The sequence below is a fragment of the Nansenia antarctica genome (assembly GCF_963989245.1).
Source record: "Nansenia antarctica genome assembly, chromosome: 1".
Lineage (NCBI taxonomy): Eukaryota > Metazoa > Chordata > Actinopteri > Argentiniformes > Microstomatidae > Nansenia > Nansenia antarctica.
The window spans coordinates 29382011-29399881 of NC_137674.1; the positions used below are offsets into that span (position 1 = coordinate 29382011).

General features: G+C 49.2%; 1 protein-coding gene across 1 annotated transcript in view; it reads right to left on the reverse strand.

Annotated features, from left to right (window-relative positions):
• Positions 1-771: 771 nt before the first annotated feature.
• The window catches only part of myo6b (myosin VIb), a gene marked incomplete at its 5' end in the record, with an annotated part of 56999 nt that continues 39899 nt past the window's right edge, over positions 772-17871 (reverse strand). The window contains 7 exon segments of the mRNA XM_080534725.1: positions 772-1372; positions 2219-2437; positions 4103-4237; positions 8259-8362; positions 11662-11822; positions 17439-17517; positions 17698-17871. The exon segment at positions 17698-17871 is cut by the window's right edge and continues 35 nt beyond it. Of these exon segments, the coding sequence (XP_080390851.1) occupies positions 1173-1372; positions 2219-2437; positions 4103-4237; positions 8259-8362; positions 11662-11822; positions 17439-17517; positions 17698-17871 (1072 nt within the window). The 3' untranslated portion in view covers positions 772-1172.

Consider the following 17871-nt stretch of genomic DNA (forward strand, 5'->3'; position numbering starts at 1 on the left):
ATGACATTCTGTCATTATGAATACAACAAATAGTATTTCAGATTCCCTATACCATTATTGTTGGAAATATTAAACATGTTCAAAAATAGAAGATATTTCAGGAACACAAGCCAAGGGTTACAGTATTTTTTGCCAAAAATGTTACATGCAAAATCTCTGACAGGTCCAAGACAATGCCCTAAAATAGATATTACTTTTGATTTATCCATCCCAAAATATATCTTAAAGTATTCAATATTTATTCCAATTGTATACATCTGCTCCAATGTTAAACAATCCATTTCTAAAAAGTGTGTAATGTATTAGATAATATCTGTCAAAAAAAGACACCAAGATGAAAAGAAGGACATGTCAAATCACTAACTTAATTGTGCTTATTTTTATTTTCCAGTCTTTAAAGAAATATTTCATTTCATATCGTGTATCTGAACATTATGTTCCTTTACAGACAGAACACCTTCTATCCAGTACATTGAAAACATAAGCACACTTCCTGTCTGCCCATAGGGACATCAACAACTTCTTATGAACTGTTCTATTAGATCCTTCTCTAGCATCTGGAAACACAACGTACAACTCTGTAAACCCCAAACCCTAATCATCCAAGCTGTAGTGTGTTGACATAAAAAAAATCATTACTCAAGCCCAAAAGAGTTACAGGCTGTTTTACCTTTCAGACTAAATCGTTTCAAAAAAGGAGAAAGAAAATCAATAGAACTGTTCCAACCCTCGTTTATCCTTTATTCAACAACTTGGAAACACTGATCCACCATTTTGACTCTCTTGGGGGGGAGTGCAGCTCTGAAACCATGTCAGTCATACCAAACAAAACAGTTTTAAGGCCTCTTGGAAATCGTATTCAAGCATACAGGTAGGTCAACGTAGCGTGACGGGGAAAACGATGCTAACTGCTCTAGCTGTCCACCACTTCTGTTACTCCTGCACAACAAAAAATAAAAACAACAACAACAACAACAGCAACAACAAAAAGAACCCAATCAAGAAATCAACATAAAAACAACAACATAAGTCTAATAACTAAACGACGTGTGACCTCAGTGAGAAACGCAGAGGAACGCTGACTCATCGCTCCCTACAACAAGGAGGAGTGCTCCGTCTTCCCTTTTGTCTGAACCGTTTCCTCTGACCACGCCCCCTCGACCCGGGCCGGTTCAGTGCAGAAGGTTCTGCAGCATGGCGGTGGCGTAGGTGGGCCGGGCCTGCTTGCTCTCGATGGCTTTGCGGAGGTACTGGATGCCGTCGCAACGTTCCCAGATCTCCTCGAACTGGCGGGGCAGGATCTCTGCTCCTCTCTTCCTGGTCAGGCCTGTCTCCTCCAGGCTCAGCTCACACATCTCCATGTCATCTTTCCCTGCGGGAGGAGAGGAGGGGTGAGGAGGGAGATGAGGAGAGGGGATGAGAGGAGGGGTGAGGAGGGAGATGAGGAGAGGGAGATGAGGAGAGGGGATGAGGAGAGGGTTAAGGAGAGAGATGAGGTGAGGGATGAGGAGGGAGATGAGGAGAGGGATGAGGAGAGGGGATGAGGAGGGAGATGAGGAGAGGGGTAAGGAGAGAGATGAGGAGAGGGGTGAGGAGGGAGATGAGGAGAGGGGTGAGGAGGGAGATGAGGAGAGAGATGAGGTGAGGGATGAGGAGAGGGGATGAGGAGGGAGATAAGGAGAGGGGTAAGGAGGGAGATGAGGAGAGGGGTGAGGAGGGAGATGAGGAGAGAGATGAGGTGAGGGATGAGGAGGGAGATGAGGAGGGGGGGGTTAGGAGAGGGATGTGATGGTAGTGTTTGGTGGAAAGCACACACTCAAATATGAATGGGATAGGGATCGGACAGAATGGGGTTATGCTCAGAGATAACACACAAACACACACACACACACACACACACACACACACACACACACACACACACACACACATACACACACCAGGGCAGGATAGCTAGCAATCGGAGGATGGGCTCATTGTAATGCATGGAATGGAGTGAGGAATGGTATCAAACACACACACACACACACACACACACATACACACACACACACACACACACACACACACACACACACACACACACACACACTCAAATATGAATGGGATAGGGATTGGACAGAATGGGGTTATGCTCAGAGATAACACACAAACACAGGCACGCACACACGCGCACACACACACACACACACACACACACACACACACACACACACACCTGCCACCAGTACGATGGGCTGTTTGTCCGGGTGTAGCTCCATCTGCCGGGCGATCCAGGGCCCGTCGAAGTGGGCGTACCACCAGCCCTTCTTCTTGTTCTGCGGGTCTTTGTACTGGTCCGCCGGACGGATGAAGGGGATCCGGAAGTACCGCTGGTGGCGGTTTGTGGACCCCTCCTGCTGCTTGGCGGGCGCCGGGAGAGCCTGGTTCTGTTGGGCTGCAGTGACGATGGAGGTATTGTTATGGTTCTGGTTGTGTTGGGCTGAGTGGGGGAGATGGTATTGTTATGGTCTCTGATGCTACAGTGGTTCTGGTTGTGTTGGGTTGAGGTGGGGGTGATGGTGTTGTTATGATGCTACAGTGGTTCTGGTTGTGTTGGGTTGAGGTGGGGGTGATGGTGTTGTTATGATGCTACAGTGGTTCTGGTTCTGGGTGATGGCCACAGAGACAGAACAGTTCTGTATATGGTTGAGATCCATGGTCACAGTATTAGTAGTAGATAGTTAACACATCCATGCTGGCGCTGCTCGGTTCTGTTGGGCTGTGTGCAGTGGCGGTGGTCACCATGACGATGACCGCGGCAGTACAGTACAGCGTGACATCACAGGCATTATGTGGCAGTTTCCCCAGACACAGAAGGAGACTCATCCTGGACTAAATTGCGCTCTCAATGGAGAATTGGGCCATTGAAGAAGCTTTTTTAGCTGCACCGGAGTGATTACCGGCGGGCCGTTATCTCAGGGATGAGGCAGGGGTGTTGACGAACTTCCCTTGTGTTGAAGATTACAACAAGAAGTCGATTATACACTTTGGAGACGACTTCATCAAATGCTCCCGCAGGGATAGAAGACAGGTAAGATGCTCAATCACCTCTTATAAGGCAGATCTGCCAACACCCGCTGCTTCTCTCAGTGAGAGAGAGCTAAAGAGAGAGAAAGATAAAGAGAGAGAAAAAAGAGATAAAGAGAGAGAACGAGAGAGAGACAGAGAGAGATAAAGAGAGAGAGAGAAGGAGAGAGAAAGATAGAGAGAAAAGAGAGAAAGAGAGAGTGAGAGATAAAGAGATAGAGAGAGAGAGTGAGAGAGAGGGAGGGGGAGAGATAAAGAGAGAGAGAGATGGGGAGGGGGAGAGAACAGGAACAGCGTGGGGGCCGACATGCTTCTGGAGCAGCAGAAGAAGAAAGGAGAGGAAATGTGAGCGAAGCAGCCGCCTTCTGTTTGTTCTCCAGATGAAAAGGGAGGACTGCTTTACAAAGACACGCAGCTCCCTTTCAACTCCACCACAACTAAATAATATATTTCCTTTAAAACATATTTGAACACTGTCAGTGGCGGCTGGCAAAGAAGCAGTGGCCGACCTAGAGAGGCTCTCAATGGGACTGTCCTGTGAAGTAGTTTATCTCTTTTTGACAGTGCAGGCCACTTATCCCTAAGCTCTTTTTTTATTAGTTCACAGAAGCTTTAAGGCTGGTGGGCAGAGAAGTACTACTGTAATAGACCTATCGCTAAGCCACGCCCCCTTTGAAAACTCGGACAAGCAAACAACGCTCGCTCAAATTCTTCACTGACAGTGACTGACTGACCGACCGTGACTGAATGACATTCAATGACTTACAATGGCGGGAGTTCAAATTTCTGATTTACAAGTAAGTAATATACTTTTTTTTAAAGATGACGAGAATATTTAGTCTAAAGCTTTTCACCATCAGATATTAGCGAGTTGTTTGTCTGAGTTTTCTGCCTGTAGTGGACAATTTCTATTTTGGGGCGTGGCTGAGCGATAGGTTCAGTACAGGAACGTACAGCGGGGGCAACATGGGACCGACATGCTCCTGGAGCAGCAGACGTAGCGGGACAGCAGGGATTGGGCCCTCTCACTCACCGTAGTCGGTGACGGACTTGGGTGCCCTCTGCTCCGTGTCGGCGCCGTCTCGCTTCTTGTTCTTGGACTTCCAGGCGTGGTAGACCTTCAGACGCCGGTGGAACTCCTCCCGGCACGACGCCAGCAGCTCGATGTCTGGACCCAGCAGAAACACACATTATTCAACTATCATCCAATGCACAATATTATCATTCACAGCGTGCCCTGCAGAAAGTAGACAGGTAGAAATCGGAGGATGGGCTCATTGTAAATGCATGGAATGGAATGCGGGATGGTATCCAAACGTACTTATACTTTATATAAACTTTACTTTATAACCTTATACCCTCCCTGGAAGAACTGTACAACTCCCACTGTCTCAAGAAGGCAGTCAGAATCCTCCAGGACCCACACCACCCTGGCAACAAACACTTCACACGGCTGCGCTTCAGGCAGCCGCTTCAGTATCATGCCCACCCGGACTAACAGACTAAAGTTCAGTTTCTTCCCCAGGGCCATAAGTGCACTAAACTCAGCTAAGATCTAGCAAAACAAAAACAAAAAATCCCCTCTGTAACCGCCCCCCCTTGTGCAATATGAGAAACTACTGTGCAATAACCATGGGAATAGTGCAATGTTCTGTAACTTCTTGTGTTAGGGTTCATTTACTGTATATACTGTATCTACTAGTCCATATGTTTATATGTTTATAAAAGCACACAGTTACATGCTAACTCCCCCCTGTCTATATACCCCCCTGTGAATAGGCCATATAGTGTATAGAAGTATAGAAGTTCACATAATAGATACATTTCTCAGATGCCTACCGATCACTTATCCCCCTATTTATGTCTCATTCTTGTTTTTTTAATTATCCTAGGACTGTGTTTGTTTGTTAGCACCTAGAGTTTGCATTTAAATGTTGTTGTACCTGTTACAATGACAATAAAGATCATTCATTCATTCATTCATTCATACTTTCATTACCTGCAACATGGACAACTGCTTTGATATCCATCATAATCTGCCCCTTAATATGGTAGGAGGAACAATGTTCCCAATGCACGACATGAACTCAAATTGAAACCTAGAGAAAGTCAGTTTCACTTCACTTTTCCTGACAATAAAAAGCAAGGGACAACATCAACTGGGCTTATGAATAACACATAAGCTACAGAGAATTAAACAAAGCGATTGCAATCCGCTTAAAACCCTCCTAACTCCACTAACCATCTACTACCGCAATGATATACATACCGCACATGCGCAAACATTCACTATATTCATTATAGATGAGGACCCATCTCTTCAGGCTACATCTTGATTGCCTCTCCTAAAAACCTCCTCATCCCCACTACCCCCATGTACAGTTTCTCTACTATAAAAAATAAAATAAATAAAAGTAAGTCTGTGCATTGTAATTGCCAATGGCCCCTGGTCCTAGCATAGATTACTTTTTCTTATGATGACTGATGGATAGATGATTCACTTACTGAGACAAATGTATTTGTTGTAAGTCGCTTTGGATAAAGGCGTCTGCTAAATGCCAAAAATGTAAAAATGTAAATGTAAATGTAACTGCCAATAGCCCCTGGTCATAGCATAGATTACTTTTTCTTACGATGACTGATGGATAGATGACTCACTTACTTAGATAAATGTGACACGTTCTGGTGAAAAGGGCCACATGTTGGCAATTCTCAAGTTGCATAAATGACCAAAGAGCTTCTTTAAAAAAAAGAGTGGTTTTCCGTTTTTTTGCATAATTACAAATGTTGAAGTGTTAAAGAGCCCACTCGATATAACAAACAACAGTTTTAGGATCATTAAATACTTGTTGATTTGGATAAAGGCTTCTGCTAAATACCAAGAAATGGAAATGGAAATGTAATTCAGACACGTCCCTCCAGTCCTGCTACGGACCTGAAAGGCCACTTCCGAACATCACGAGTCGAGTGCAAAGTTGGAGTACGTAGTGGGAGTGGTTTCCTAGCCGCCAGCTGGGGTAATTCATCTGTGTACATGTCACGGTAGAAGGAGTAACCCTCCTTCATGTTTACGTCAGAAATGGCGACACGGGGCAGAAGCCTCCCATCCTCAGTAATCGGAATAATGTCACCCCTCCGCCACGAGACAGCTTCCTCATTAGCCCAGCAGCTGTGAGTACATCCCTATATCAGCCACTTAGTTACACCCTCATCCTCCATACAAGCATCCCCGTCAGCTAGCTAACACCATCCATCTGTCCCATCCCATCCCACCACTCCAACTCCCCCTTTGGCTGTGCCAAGAAATGATAAGAAGCTAATCTGATTCAGACAGGGAAAGTCAAGCAGGGGGTGGCGGGGGGGGGGCATTGTTTAGATACCAGACCCTGGCACACTTTCGGAGGGGTTAGGGTTACAGAAAACATCAGCAGATGTTGAATTATTAACCGTGGGTGCTGAATAAATGATGCCCGGGCGATGGAAGGTAGGGAGGCGTATCGTGCCTCTCTCCCTGAGAGCTGTGCCACCTTCGTTCTGTTCTGACTGAAGGCTATTCCTGGATAGACGGGAGTCGACGGGGTGCCAGTCTGAGCTGGGACCGCCTAAGGCCCGCTCTGGCTTGGGCTCTGGCCCAACTGCTGTGTCCCAATTCTCCAGCCTCACATCTCTCCTCTCAAGTGTGGACTCCCTCAGTGGGTGTCAGAAGGTAATAGAGCTACACTGCTACAGTAAAGGATATGTAACAGATACGCTTACACCAATCCTAAGCTTTCATTTGTGAAAATTGTTATTTTTATTGAAGACGAAGTGGTCCATATCCAGCTGTTGTATGCACACCGATGCCTGGTGGCCCAACACATGAAACTTGGCCTTCATTAAGCCAATAGAAAATGAATAGCGCATAGTCATTGGCTTAACTTCGCATTAATCATCTCCTAGAGCCCTTCACCCAGACTTTCTGACTCGGAGTCACGCCTAGCAGCCGTGTGATCCTCTGAAATCAAACACTTAACTTAACCCTAACCCTAACACTTTTCTTTTTACTCACTAAATTCACCCCCACTAAATTTAGCCCCACTAAGTTTAAACCCCACTAAGTTCAAACCCCACTAAGTTCAAACCCCACTAAGTTCAAACCCCACTAAATTCACAATTCACTCTCTCTCCCTGAGAGCTGTGCCACCCTCGTTCTGTTGACTGAAGGCTATTCCTGGATAGACGGGAGTCGGCGGGGTGCCGGTCTGAGCTGTGACCCCCTAAGGCCCGCTCTGGCTTGGGCTCTGGCCCAACTGCTGTGTCCCAATTCTCCACCCTCACGTCTCTTCTCTCAAGTGTGCACTCCCTCTCACAATTCACCACCACCACCACCACCACCACCACCACCACCACCACCACCACCACCACTAAATTCAACCCCAGTCACTGAAGTCTCACAAAGCAGCAGCCCAGCCGACACCCCAGGCCTCCTCCTCAGAGCACCAGCTGGCGCCCTTCTTTACAGACACACTCAACCTGTCCCTGTCCCGGTCTGCAGCACCCACCTGCTTTAAAGGTGACCACCATTGTTCCTGAGCCCGGGTAACCGGCCTACTGTAAAAGGCTGCCTACGAATCGCCCCTGTAGAAGTCACATCTATAGGTTGTCATAGGAACAATGAAATGGGGGCAACTTTTGCCAAGAGTTTTGCCACTTTCATATTTTGAAAACTGTTCATTTTAGATCCAAAGTGATTATTCCCAGGGATGCACCACATCCTGAAATACATACAGGTATGTGTACCTATTTTTTGGTTGGAGACATTACTGTCATGCCCTCACTTTAAAGACTCCTCAAGTAAAAACTGGCACTAATCACCCCGGTCTCCCCTATACTATTTAGTTGACAGCGACTTACATTGCAGCGACTTTAGCGACTTACATTGCAGTGAGTGCATACATTACCTCAGTGTATACAGTCCCAGCATTAGCGTTGTTAGCGCTATGCTCTACCAACTGAGCCACGGACGACAACAATAAAGAGAGATAGAAAAGAGAGATAGAGAAAGAGAGGAAGGGAGGGAGAGAAAGAGAGGGAGGGAGAGAGAGAGAGAGAGAGAGAGATAAAGAGAGAGAAAGAGAAAGGAGGGGGAGGGAACATCACCAGACTGTGTCACAAGTCACGGCACCACAAAGCGGCCTGGCTTGGCTTACCGCAGGAAGTGTTGATGACATCACGCAGCTCGGCGTACTTCCACTTGCTCAGGTCATGCTTCTTCACACCTGCAGCGACCTTGTTAGCCTGCACCTGGGCACCCCTGCAGCGCCCCCCGGAGGAGAGAGGATGAGGGGAGAGGAGGAGGAGGAGAGAGGCGGAGGAGAGAGGAGGGGGAAAAGGAGAGAGAAGAAATAATGAGTGAGAATTGTTCTGTTCGTATCGCTGTGATTCTACAACCTCACAGAGAGGGGAAAAGGGGAAAGAGAAGGCTTTATTTTTTTCTACTTGGTTAGAGCGTCAAACACTGAGACCATCTCATGTCTATGGGACTAAACTACTGAACACAGTTGTTAGTAGTAACCGGGTGACATCTTGGCAGTGCAGAGAGGGGTAAGACAGGGAGATCCATGTCTGACTTCAGCAAGGCTGTCTGTCCTGTCCTGTCTGGACCTTGTCCTGTCCAGTCCTCTCCCCTCCCTCCCTCCTCTCCCCTCCCTCCCTCCTCTCCCCTCCCCTCCCCTCCCCTCCTCTTCCCTCCCCTCCCCTCCCTCCCTCCTCTCCTCTCCTCTCCTCTCCTCTCCCCTCCCCTCCTCTCCTCTCCCCTCCCCTCCCCTCCCCTCGTCTCCTCCTCTCCCGTCCTCTCCTGTCCTGTCCTGTAGTTTTCCGAGGCTCACGTCAGCCAGCCCCAACTCCAGCCCTCCTGTGGATCTGAGACCTGTGTGACACCAGTGACCGACAGGGACTTACCTCCCCTGTTTCCCCCGGGTCTGTATGCTTTACTGCATACTGCACAGCAGACAGAGAGAAGAGAGACAGAAGATCTGCGGGTTTCCACAGTTAATCTTAATCTCTTCGGTGGGCGGACAGCCAGTCTGAAGACTTGTGATAGAGCGCCAGAGATACTGTGTGTGTGTGTGTGTGTGTGTGTGTGTGTGTGTGTGTATGTGTGTGGGAGGGGGGGTGAGCAAGCAGAATGTTTGACCTTAAAGAGTGGCTGCAGGCGCTGGCGCCCAGGGGAGGCACCCAGGGGTAAACTGACTAGTAGCAGGCGATAGTGTGAGACACACACACACACGGAATTGTGTTCGATGTGTTTGACAACTGTAAGGGGATTAAGGGCTACAGGAGGCAATGTCATGGTGTGTGTGTGTGTGTGTATGTATACGTGTGTGTGTGTGTGTGTGTGTGTGTGTGTGCGTGTCCATTTGTGTGTGTGTAAGTGTGCGTCCATGTGTGTGTGTGTGTGTGTGTGAGAGTGTGTGTGTGTGTGTTGGGGTTAAGGGCCACAGGAGGTAAATGTCATTGGCGCCGGCTGAATTGGAGATGAGGGGTGTGTGACTGCCTCTGCTGGCCTTTGAGGAGAGCGGTGTCCAGAAGGGGAGTGTGTTGAAATGTCAGAACCACAACCTCTAACCATAGAGACGCACGGCACAGTCAAGACACACTTTTCATGTAGTTTGGATTTATAATGTGATTATGATTCAAAAATCACTGATTGTTGCTGATTATTCAAGGACGGATCAGGGGAATCATTGTTTCGATTGGTGGATGTTTGTTGATTTAGGTGATTGTTGGATCCAGGAAGTAAAATGTTAATCTTCGTTACCCACCTAGCTATAAGTTCTGACATCTCCCTCGCCATGTCCTCCCTAAGAGCACACACACATCAGCACCATCACACACTCATGAGGAAACACACCGATACCGATGTATCGAGTACAGTCTAATCCCTGAGAGCTGGGTACAGACTAATCTCTGAGACCTGGGTACAGTCTAAACCCTGAGACCTGGGTACACTAAACCCTGAAAATCTGGTTTCCTCTGTCAGGAGATCCAAATACTATAGCATGTGTGTGTGTGTGTGTGTGTGTGTGTGTGTGTGTGTGTGTGTGTGTCTGCGAGTGTGTGTGTGTGTGTGTGTGTGTGTGTGTGTGTGCGTGTGTGTGTGTGTGTGCGAGTGTGTGTGTGTGTGTGTGTGTGTGTGCGTGTGCGTGTGCTTGTGTGTGTGTTTGTACTATACATCCTTTATTCCAGAAGGAAGGATGGCTAAAGCAGACTCTAACATTGTTGGACAGCAGTGGCTACTGATATCATGAGTGTGTATGCGTTCGTGTGTGTGTATCTGTGCTTGCGTGTGCGTGTGTGTGCATGTACACGTGTGTGTGTGTGTAGTGAGATACATCTACACACAGATTTAGTTTGAGTTAGGAGGTGAGGCCATTGTCGATACTCTTTCATTTTGTGACGTCACTACGTCCTGTATGCAACACACCCGTGACCCCGTTAGTAACAACATACAATGCAGGGAGTTACAGAGAACATACATGGTCAAACTCTGCAGTCCAGCAGCACTGCAACCAGAGGAGAAGACTGGGTTAGACAGGAGGAGACACTTATATTAAACACCAAAATACGACGCGCTTGCAAGATCGGGAGAGATTTCACATGATCATACGCTCCCATTTGATTTAGGGGCCCAGCGTTTGGGTTCTGAGACGGGCCTACTAATCAGACATGCTGATCCGCTGGCTCAGTGGATTCGACACAATGCCGGATTGATGAATCCGTTCATCCCGCATTTAGGTGATTTATCAAAATGAAGAATTAGTCTTTTGTTTACGGTGGCTTTAGCATAATCCTGGATCTGGGGTTGGTGATAGGATTTCTGGCGGTCGTGAAGATTAGGACAGACGGGAGGGGGGTGGTGTTGGGGGGGGGGGGTGTTGGGGGGGATGATTATTAGGTTGTGTGAGGTGAGCTGGGGTGGGAGGCAGCAGGAGAGTGAACCCTTAAGTCTTACATTGCTCTCATTGTGGCTGGAGACAGACCTGAGACATCGCTGGAGATGGAGAGAACAGGAGAGGAAGATTACACACACACATACACACACACACACACGCACGCATACACACACATGCAAAGGTTAAGAGGTCTCTTGAGGTCCCAGTTTGTACAAAGACAACATGCATTGTTACAGAGTTGAATTCCTAGAAAATCCGCCTTCAAAAGCACTTCTAAAGCTCTTTAGCCACATTCCTGGGTGAAACAAACGCTTCTATTAGCAAATATTGAACACACAGTCAACACCTTATTAAAGGATTGTGTACTGAGCCTGTTCTGTACCTGCACAGGCTAGGGGTGTGTGTACGTGTGTGTGTGTGTGTGTGTGTGTGTGTGTGTGTGTGTGTGTGTGTATGTGTGTGTGTGTGTGTGTGTGTGTATGTGTGTGTGTGTGTGTGTGTGTGTGTACCGGCAGGCTAGGGTCCAACCGGGCTTCGTCCAAAAAACAGTCATACCTCTATACTGTTCCAATATACAGATAGACAGGTGTGTGTGTGTGTGTGTGTGTGTGTGTGTGTGTGTGTGTGTGTGTGAGTGTGTGTGTGTGTGTGTGTGTACCTGCGCAGGCTGGGGTCCATCTGAGCCTCGTCGGTGATGAGCTCGGCCTCGTTCTGAGCGATCCTCATGGCCAGCTCCCTGTCCCTCCTCTCCTGCTCCAACATGGCCGTCCGCTGGCTGTTCTCCTCCCTCTCCAACGCCAGCTGGATGTCCATCTCCGCCTGGAAACACACACACACACACACACACACACACACACACACACACATACACACACATACACACAGGCAGGCACACACACACACACACACACACACACACATACATACACACACACACACACAGATTGAAGCATGCCTCACTTATGCCAAGTCATCTCACAAACTGTAAGTAGCCACTGCTCACCAGACCTAGAATACTTGACTGTTAAATGCCGACCCACATACCTGCCTAGGGAGTTTAACGCGGTGCTAATTACATGTGTGTATATTGCACCTAGCTCAGACAGCAAAGTAGCATTGGCGCGACTATACGACGTCATTAGTAGCCAACAAAGTACTGATCCACAGGCTATCCACATCATAGCGGGGGACTTTAATCATGTCGACCTGAAGGCAGTACTACCCAAGTTCTACCAGCATGTAAAATGTGCAACGAGAGGAGAAAAAACACTGGATAAGGTATACACCAACATCAAACGTGCTTACAAGGCTAGTCCGCTAGCTCATCTAGGCATGTCTGACCATGTGTCAATCCTCCTGATTCCTGCATACACCACAATGGGGAAAAGTGCTCCCACCACCACTAAGACTGTCAGAACCTGGCCAGAAGGGTCCGCTCCACTGCAGATCTGCCTAAATGACACCCTATGGCAGGAATATGAGCATGAGGACCTGGAACAGTACACGTCGTCGGTTCTGAACCACATAGTGAACTGCACCAACTCAGTCACCGTGGACAAACGGGTCCGGGTCTACCCCAACACGAAGCCATGGATGACTGGGAAGGTCCAAAAACTGTTAAATGAGAGGGACAACGCCTTCTTCGCAGGGAAGCGCACACCGCTGTACAGCTCCACCAGGGCCAACCTAAAGCGCGGCATCAAAGCGGCCAAGGCAGAGCACAGAGAGAAGATTGAGGAATGCCTCCTGAGCAACGACTCCAGGCGGATGTGGCAGGGGGTTCAGCAGATGACAAACTTCAGAGCCAACAGGCTCACAGCCGCAGAGGACGACCCCCTGCTGGCGGGAAAGCTGAACACCTTCTACGCCCGGTTCGACGAGGGGCGAACGGAGGTAACCACAACACAGACACCACTCTCTCCAGCTCTCAGCAGCCTCACCCTCACAGAGCACGAGGTGAGACGCGTACTGAAGGCGGTGGACCCCAGGAAAGCCTTGGGGCCGGATGGCGTCCTGGGACGGGTGCTGAGAGACTGCGCCGACCAGCTGGCCGGGGTTTTCACCAACATCTTTAACCAGTCCCTGTCCCAGGCCACCGTCCCACCCTGCCTGAAAACCTCAACTATCATCCCAGTCCCGAAGAAAAGCACGGTGAGCTGCCTAAACGACTACCGCCCGGTGGCACTCACACCAATCATCATGAAGTGCTTCGAGAAACTAGTCCGGGCCCACATACTCACACGCCTCCCGCCCAACCTGGATCCATACCAGTTCGCCTACAGAGCCCACAGGTCCACAGAGGACGCCATAGCGACGACTCTCCACGCCACTCTATCCCACCTGGAGAGGGGAAACAGCTACGCGAGACTGCTCTTCGTGGACTTCAGCTCCGCCTTTAACACCATCCTTCCAGACAGGCTAGTGACCAAACTACTAGACCTGGGTCTATCACACTCTATATGTGCGTGGATCAAGGACTTCCTGACCGACCGCCCCCAGAGGGTGCGGGTGGGCCCCCACACCTCCACAGCCCTCAGCCTCAGCACTGGGTCACCCCAGGGCTGCGTGCTAAGCCCCATCCTCTACAACCTCTACACCCACGACTTCACCCCCATCCACCCCAGCAACTACATCGTAAAGTTTGCAGACGACACCACCGTGGTGGGATGTATCTCGGGGGGGGACGAGGCGGCGTACAGGGATGAGGTAGAGCAATTGAGCAAGCTGTGCAAGGTAAACAACCTGCTGCTAAACAAGTCAAAGACCCAGGAATTCATCGTAGACTTCAGGAGGAAAAAGTCAGAGATCCTGCCCCTGCTCATCGACGGAGAGAGCGTGGAGATGGTCTCAAACCTCCGTTTCCTGGGACACATCATGCGGGATGACCTGGCCTGGAAGGACAACACTAAAGGCACCATCAAGAGGGCACAACAGCGGCTATACACCCTGAGATGCCTCAAGAAACAACACAGCAAGCAGGAGATGCTGGTGGCCTTCTACCACGGCGCAGTGGAGAGCATCCTCACCTTCGGCATCTCCAACTGGTACCACAGCTGCACGGCAGCGGAGAGAAGCGATCTACAGAGAGTCGTGAGAACAGCACAGGGGATCACCGGCGCCACCCTCCCCTCTCTGGAGGAGCTGTACAAAACACGCTGTCTCAGGAGGGCCTCCAAGATCTCCAAGGACCCGACCCACCCTGGGCACGAACACTTTGTCAAGCTGCCCTCGAACAGGAGGTACAGGACCCCGGCCGCTAAGACAAACAGACTGAAGGACAGCTTCTACCACAGGGCCGTCAAGGCCCTGAACACAGAAAAGGCCTAATTTCTGGGCCCAGGACAAGTCCGGACGGATTGTATGGCAGCTAGTGCTGAGGCACAAACATGTACATTTTCAAGCCTGCAAACTGTGACACTTTTAAAAAATGTGAAAAAATACTTTCTTGTGAAATATGACAACCCTAGTTGACTATCTGTGCAGTATAGTACAGTGGATTGTGTACATAGCCTCTATTGATGTAAACCAGCTCCTTACCTTCTTGTGATTTTATGCATCTATGCTTTTTCCAAAATGTGTTTCTTTTTCCTTTCCTAAACACCAGGGGAGCCTCCCCTCCTAAATTTCGTTGTTTGGTACCTGTACTGCAACAATGACAAATAAAGTCTATCTATCTATCTCCTCAAAAATGTCACTCAAAAATAATTGCATCATCAACAACAAAGCATTATGCTAGTTGGTTGCCGTAGCCTCTTACCATTCCTGTATAATTAGCCTGAAACGCCTACCCAATGAATACCCAAAGTAAATTGAAAGCTGTTCTTAAACCATTTGGAGTAAATGCATGGGGCTGGTCTCCTTTTGAAGGGAACACTCTGAAATTTGTTCCCCAACAGTAAAAATGACTAAGTGGCACTGACATTGAGAAATATAAGTTAATTTTTTTCATTTTCACCTAAATGTTTTGTTTAGCAATGTAAACAAACCGTTGTTGTCATGTTATCGATCGGTGGTCAACTATAAGGCTTAATGGGTGAGTTTTATCAAATTTGTCAATGCAGTGTGTTTGTTGGTGGTCTGACAGCCACTTTGATTGTGCCTGCTGCTGTTGTGATTGTATCTTGAGATGGATTATTTGTCTCGAAGCGCAAGAATCATAGCTTTTAGAGGATGTAACGCATGACTATCTGCGTAAACACAGGAACATAAGAAGCATGTACAGGGCAAGACAATTAGCACATGGTGCTAGGGCCCGCAGGCAGGCCGTCGGATGCTTAACAGGTTAATTCCATAAACATCAGGAAGTCAAACTTTGAAGCCCTTTTCTTTCTACTGATTGAACCAAAACCAATCTGGAGACTGAGATTAGAAGAGCACCACGCCACTGACTCAACCCCAGAAACAGCCTCTGTTCCTGGAGTACAAAGGAGGCAGGAGAGCTATGTGCTAGGGACCAAGGCACCCTGCACTTAAAGTACAAGACTAATGTGTGGCGAGAAGCAATTACACATGTTATCCAGGTTCTCCTGGCTGCTTTTTAAGACTGTCCTGTGATTGCGAGTCCAGACACGGCAGAAAGAAAAACACCCCGGCAGACAACCTGAACAACAACACTTATCAGGCGGGAAAGGAACCTTCCGGAAGGTCGGACGGATGACCGAGAGCCCTGACAGAAGACCTCCAGAAACAGAATGTGGTGGGGAGGAGATAAACAAGGGAGCACGGAGAGTTAGAGGGGGGGGGGGGGACTTCTTTGAGGGCAAAGCGGACAAAGTGTTCCATGGCACTACTGAAACTAAAGTTTGGGAGACAAGGGAGAGCATGAAAAAAAAGTTGAAATCTCCAAAAACAACAAAACAAAAAAGTTGAGTCGGGGGACTTTCAAAGAGGCTTTATAAATTCATAATGATAGCTTTGTCTGATGTGGCAGACAGTGGTAGAAGATGGGAATACCAATGGGTCCAGTGAACTGGGGGCGGGGGGGGGGGGGGCAGGCGTGGGCCGGGCGAGGGCCCCCTGGACCGTGGCCGTGAGGGGGAATAATTTAAGTTCTTCCAGCCGGAGGAGGATGGACAGACTGAGGCAGGAGAGGAGAGAAGGGCAGGGGAGGAGGGGAGGAGGGGAGGAGGAGAGATGGGGAGGAGGAGAGGAGGGGACGAGGGGACGAGGAGGGTTTTTTATCAGGCCTAGGCTTCCACTCCGGGCGGGGTAAGGGCAGACAGAGGTGGGGAGTGGGTACGTTGAGGATTGACAGAGTGAGGCAGGAGAGGAGAGGAGAGGGGAGGAGGAGAGGAGGAGAGAGGAGAGGAGGGGAGGAGGAGAGGAGGAGAAGAGAGCAGGTTAGGGAACGTGAGAGGTGGGTAGCTGAGATGGGGGGAGGGAGGAGAGGGAGAGGGGGGCTGGGGATGGGGGAAGGAGAGGGAGAGGAGGGCTGGGGATGGAGGGAGGAGAGGGAGGGAAGGGCTGGGGATGGAGGGAGGAGAGGAGAGAAGGGATGGGGATGGAGGGAGGAGAGGGAGAGAAGGAGGATGGGTAAGAGGAGGAAGGGGTTGAGTAGTGATGAAGAGACTGAGAGCAGATGTTGACAGGTGGATAGAGGGCAGGAGTGAATGAAAGACCAGAAAGAAAGAGAGGATGAGAACCATTTAATTACAACGGGGTGAAAGACATAGATTAGAGGAGATAAAAGAGATTGATGTTTGATGGCAGGAGAGAGAAGAGAAGAGGAGAGAAGAGATAAAGGGCAAGAGAGGGGAAATGGGAGAAGAAGAGAGGAAGAGAGGGATTGAGGGTGAGTAATGCGAGAAGGGGAGGAGGAGGGAGGGGAGGAGGAGGGAGGGGCGCTGGAGGTGGGCGGAGCAAGGCCCATCCATCAGCAACAAGGACGGTCCCTCCCCCCTGGGGAATCCGACCAATGTCGCGACCCTTCTGTCGCCGTGGGAGACAGAGGGGTGACTCAGCAGGAACGGAGCCAGATCAAGCCAGCCAATCACAGGAGGACAACAACAAACACACCTGGTCCCAGTCCAACCAACAGGACAGGTGTTCTGTTACGGGTCAGAGAGTTCATAGAGAAGCATTGTACTGGAAGAGAAAGTTCTGGAAGCTCCACTCTCTTGAACAGTAAAGGGCACCAGTCAGTTATCAAGGTGACTGTGTGTGTTAACTCAACGAGTGCCGAGGGTGAATAAAGTCGCCCAGATGATCAGCTTTCTAGAGTGCCAAGAGTGACTTTATTCACCACAGAAATTCATGAATGATGATGCTTTGCATTTTTGGAGCCAATCAAAGTAGTGTTGCTAGGTAAACTCCACATAGAACACCTATGGCACTCTTGGTGGTGAGTGTTCCCGGAATTCTTTGGCAGTTGGTGAGCTAATGGGGGCAGTGTTTTGGGGTCTCCCCAGTGGTATAGTGGGGGTCTCGGACACACACCTGCAGTATCTTCTCTTCCTCCTCCCTCTTCTTCCTCTCCTCCTCCTCCTGCTTTCTCTTGTGCTCCATCTCTGATTTCCTGAGGTTGAGAAGGAGAGACAGTCACGGTTAACGGTTAATGCCCTCGCACTTCACTGTGATGTCTTACCGTGAGGGCCCTGACTTTTCCCTGGCCACATGACCTAACCAGGAAAAACTCGGGGCCCTTCCGCCACGAATTCACTCCCCCTCCCTCCTCCTCCCCTCCCCTGACACTTACAGCTTCCTGTCATCCTCCTCCTGCTTGCGCCGCTGCTCTTCCTCCTCCCTCCTCTTCCTCTCTCTCTCCATCTCTTCCTGGATGCGCTTCAGCCTCTCTCCCTCCTCCTCCTCTTGTTTCTTCTTCTGCATGGAGGAGAGCAGCTGCTCCGAGCGCTTCACCAGCGCCTGGTGC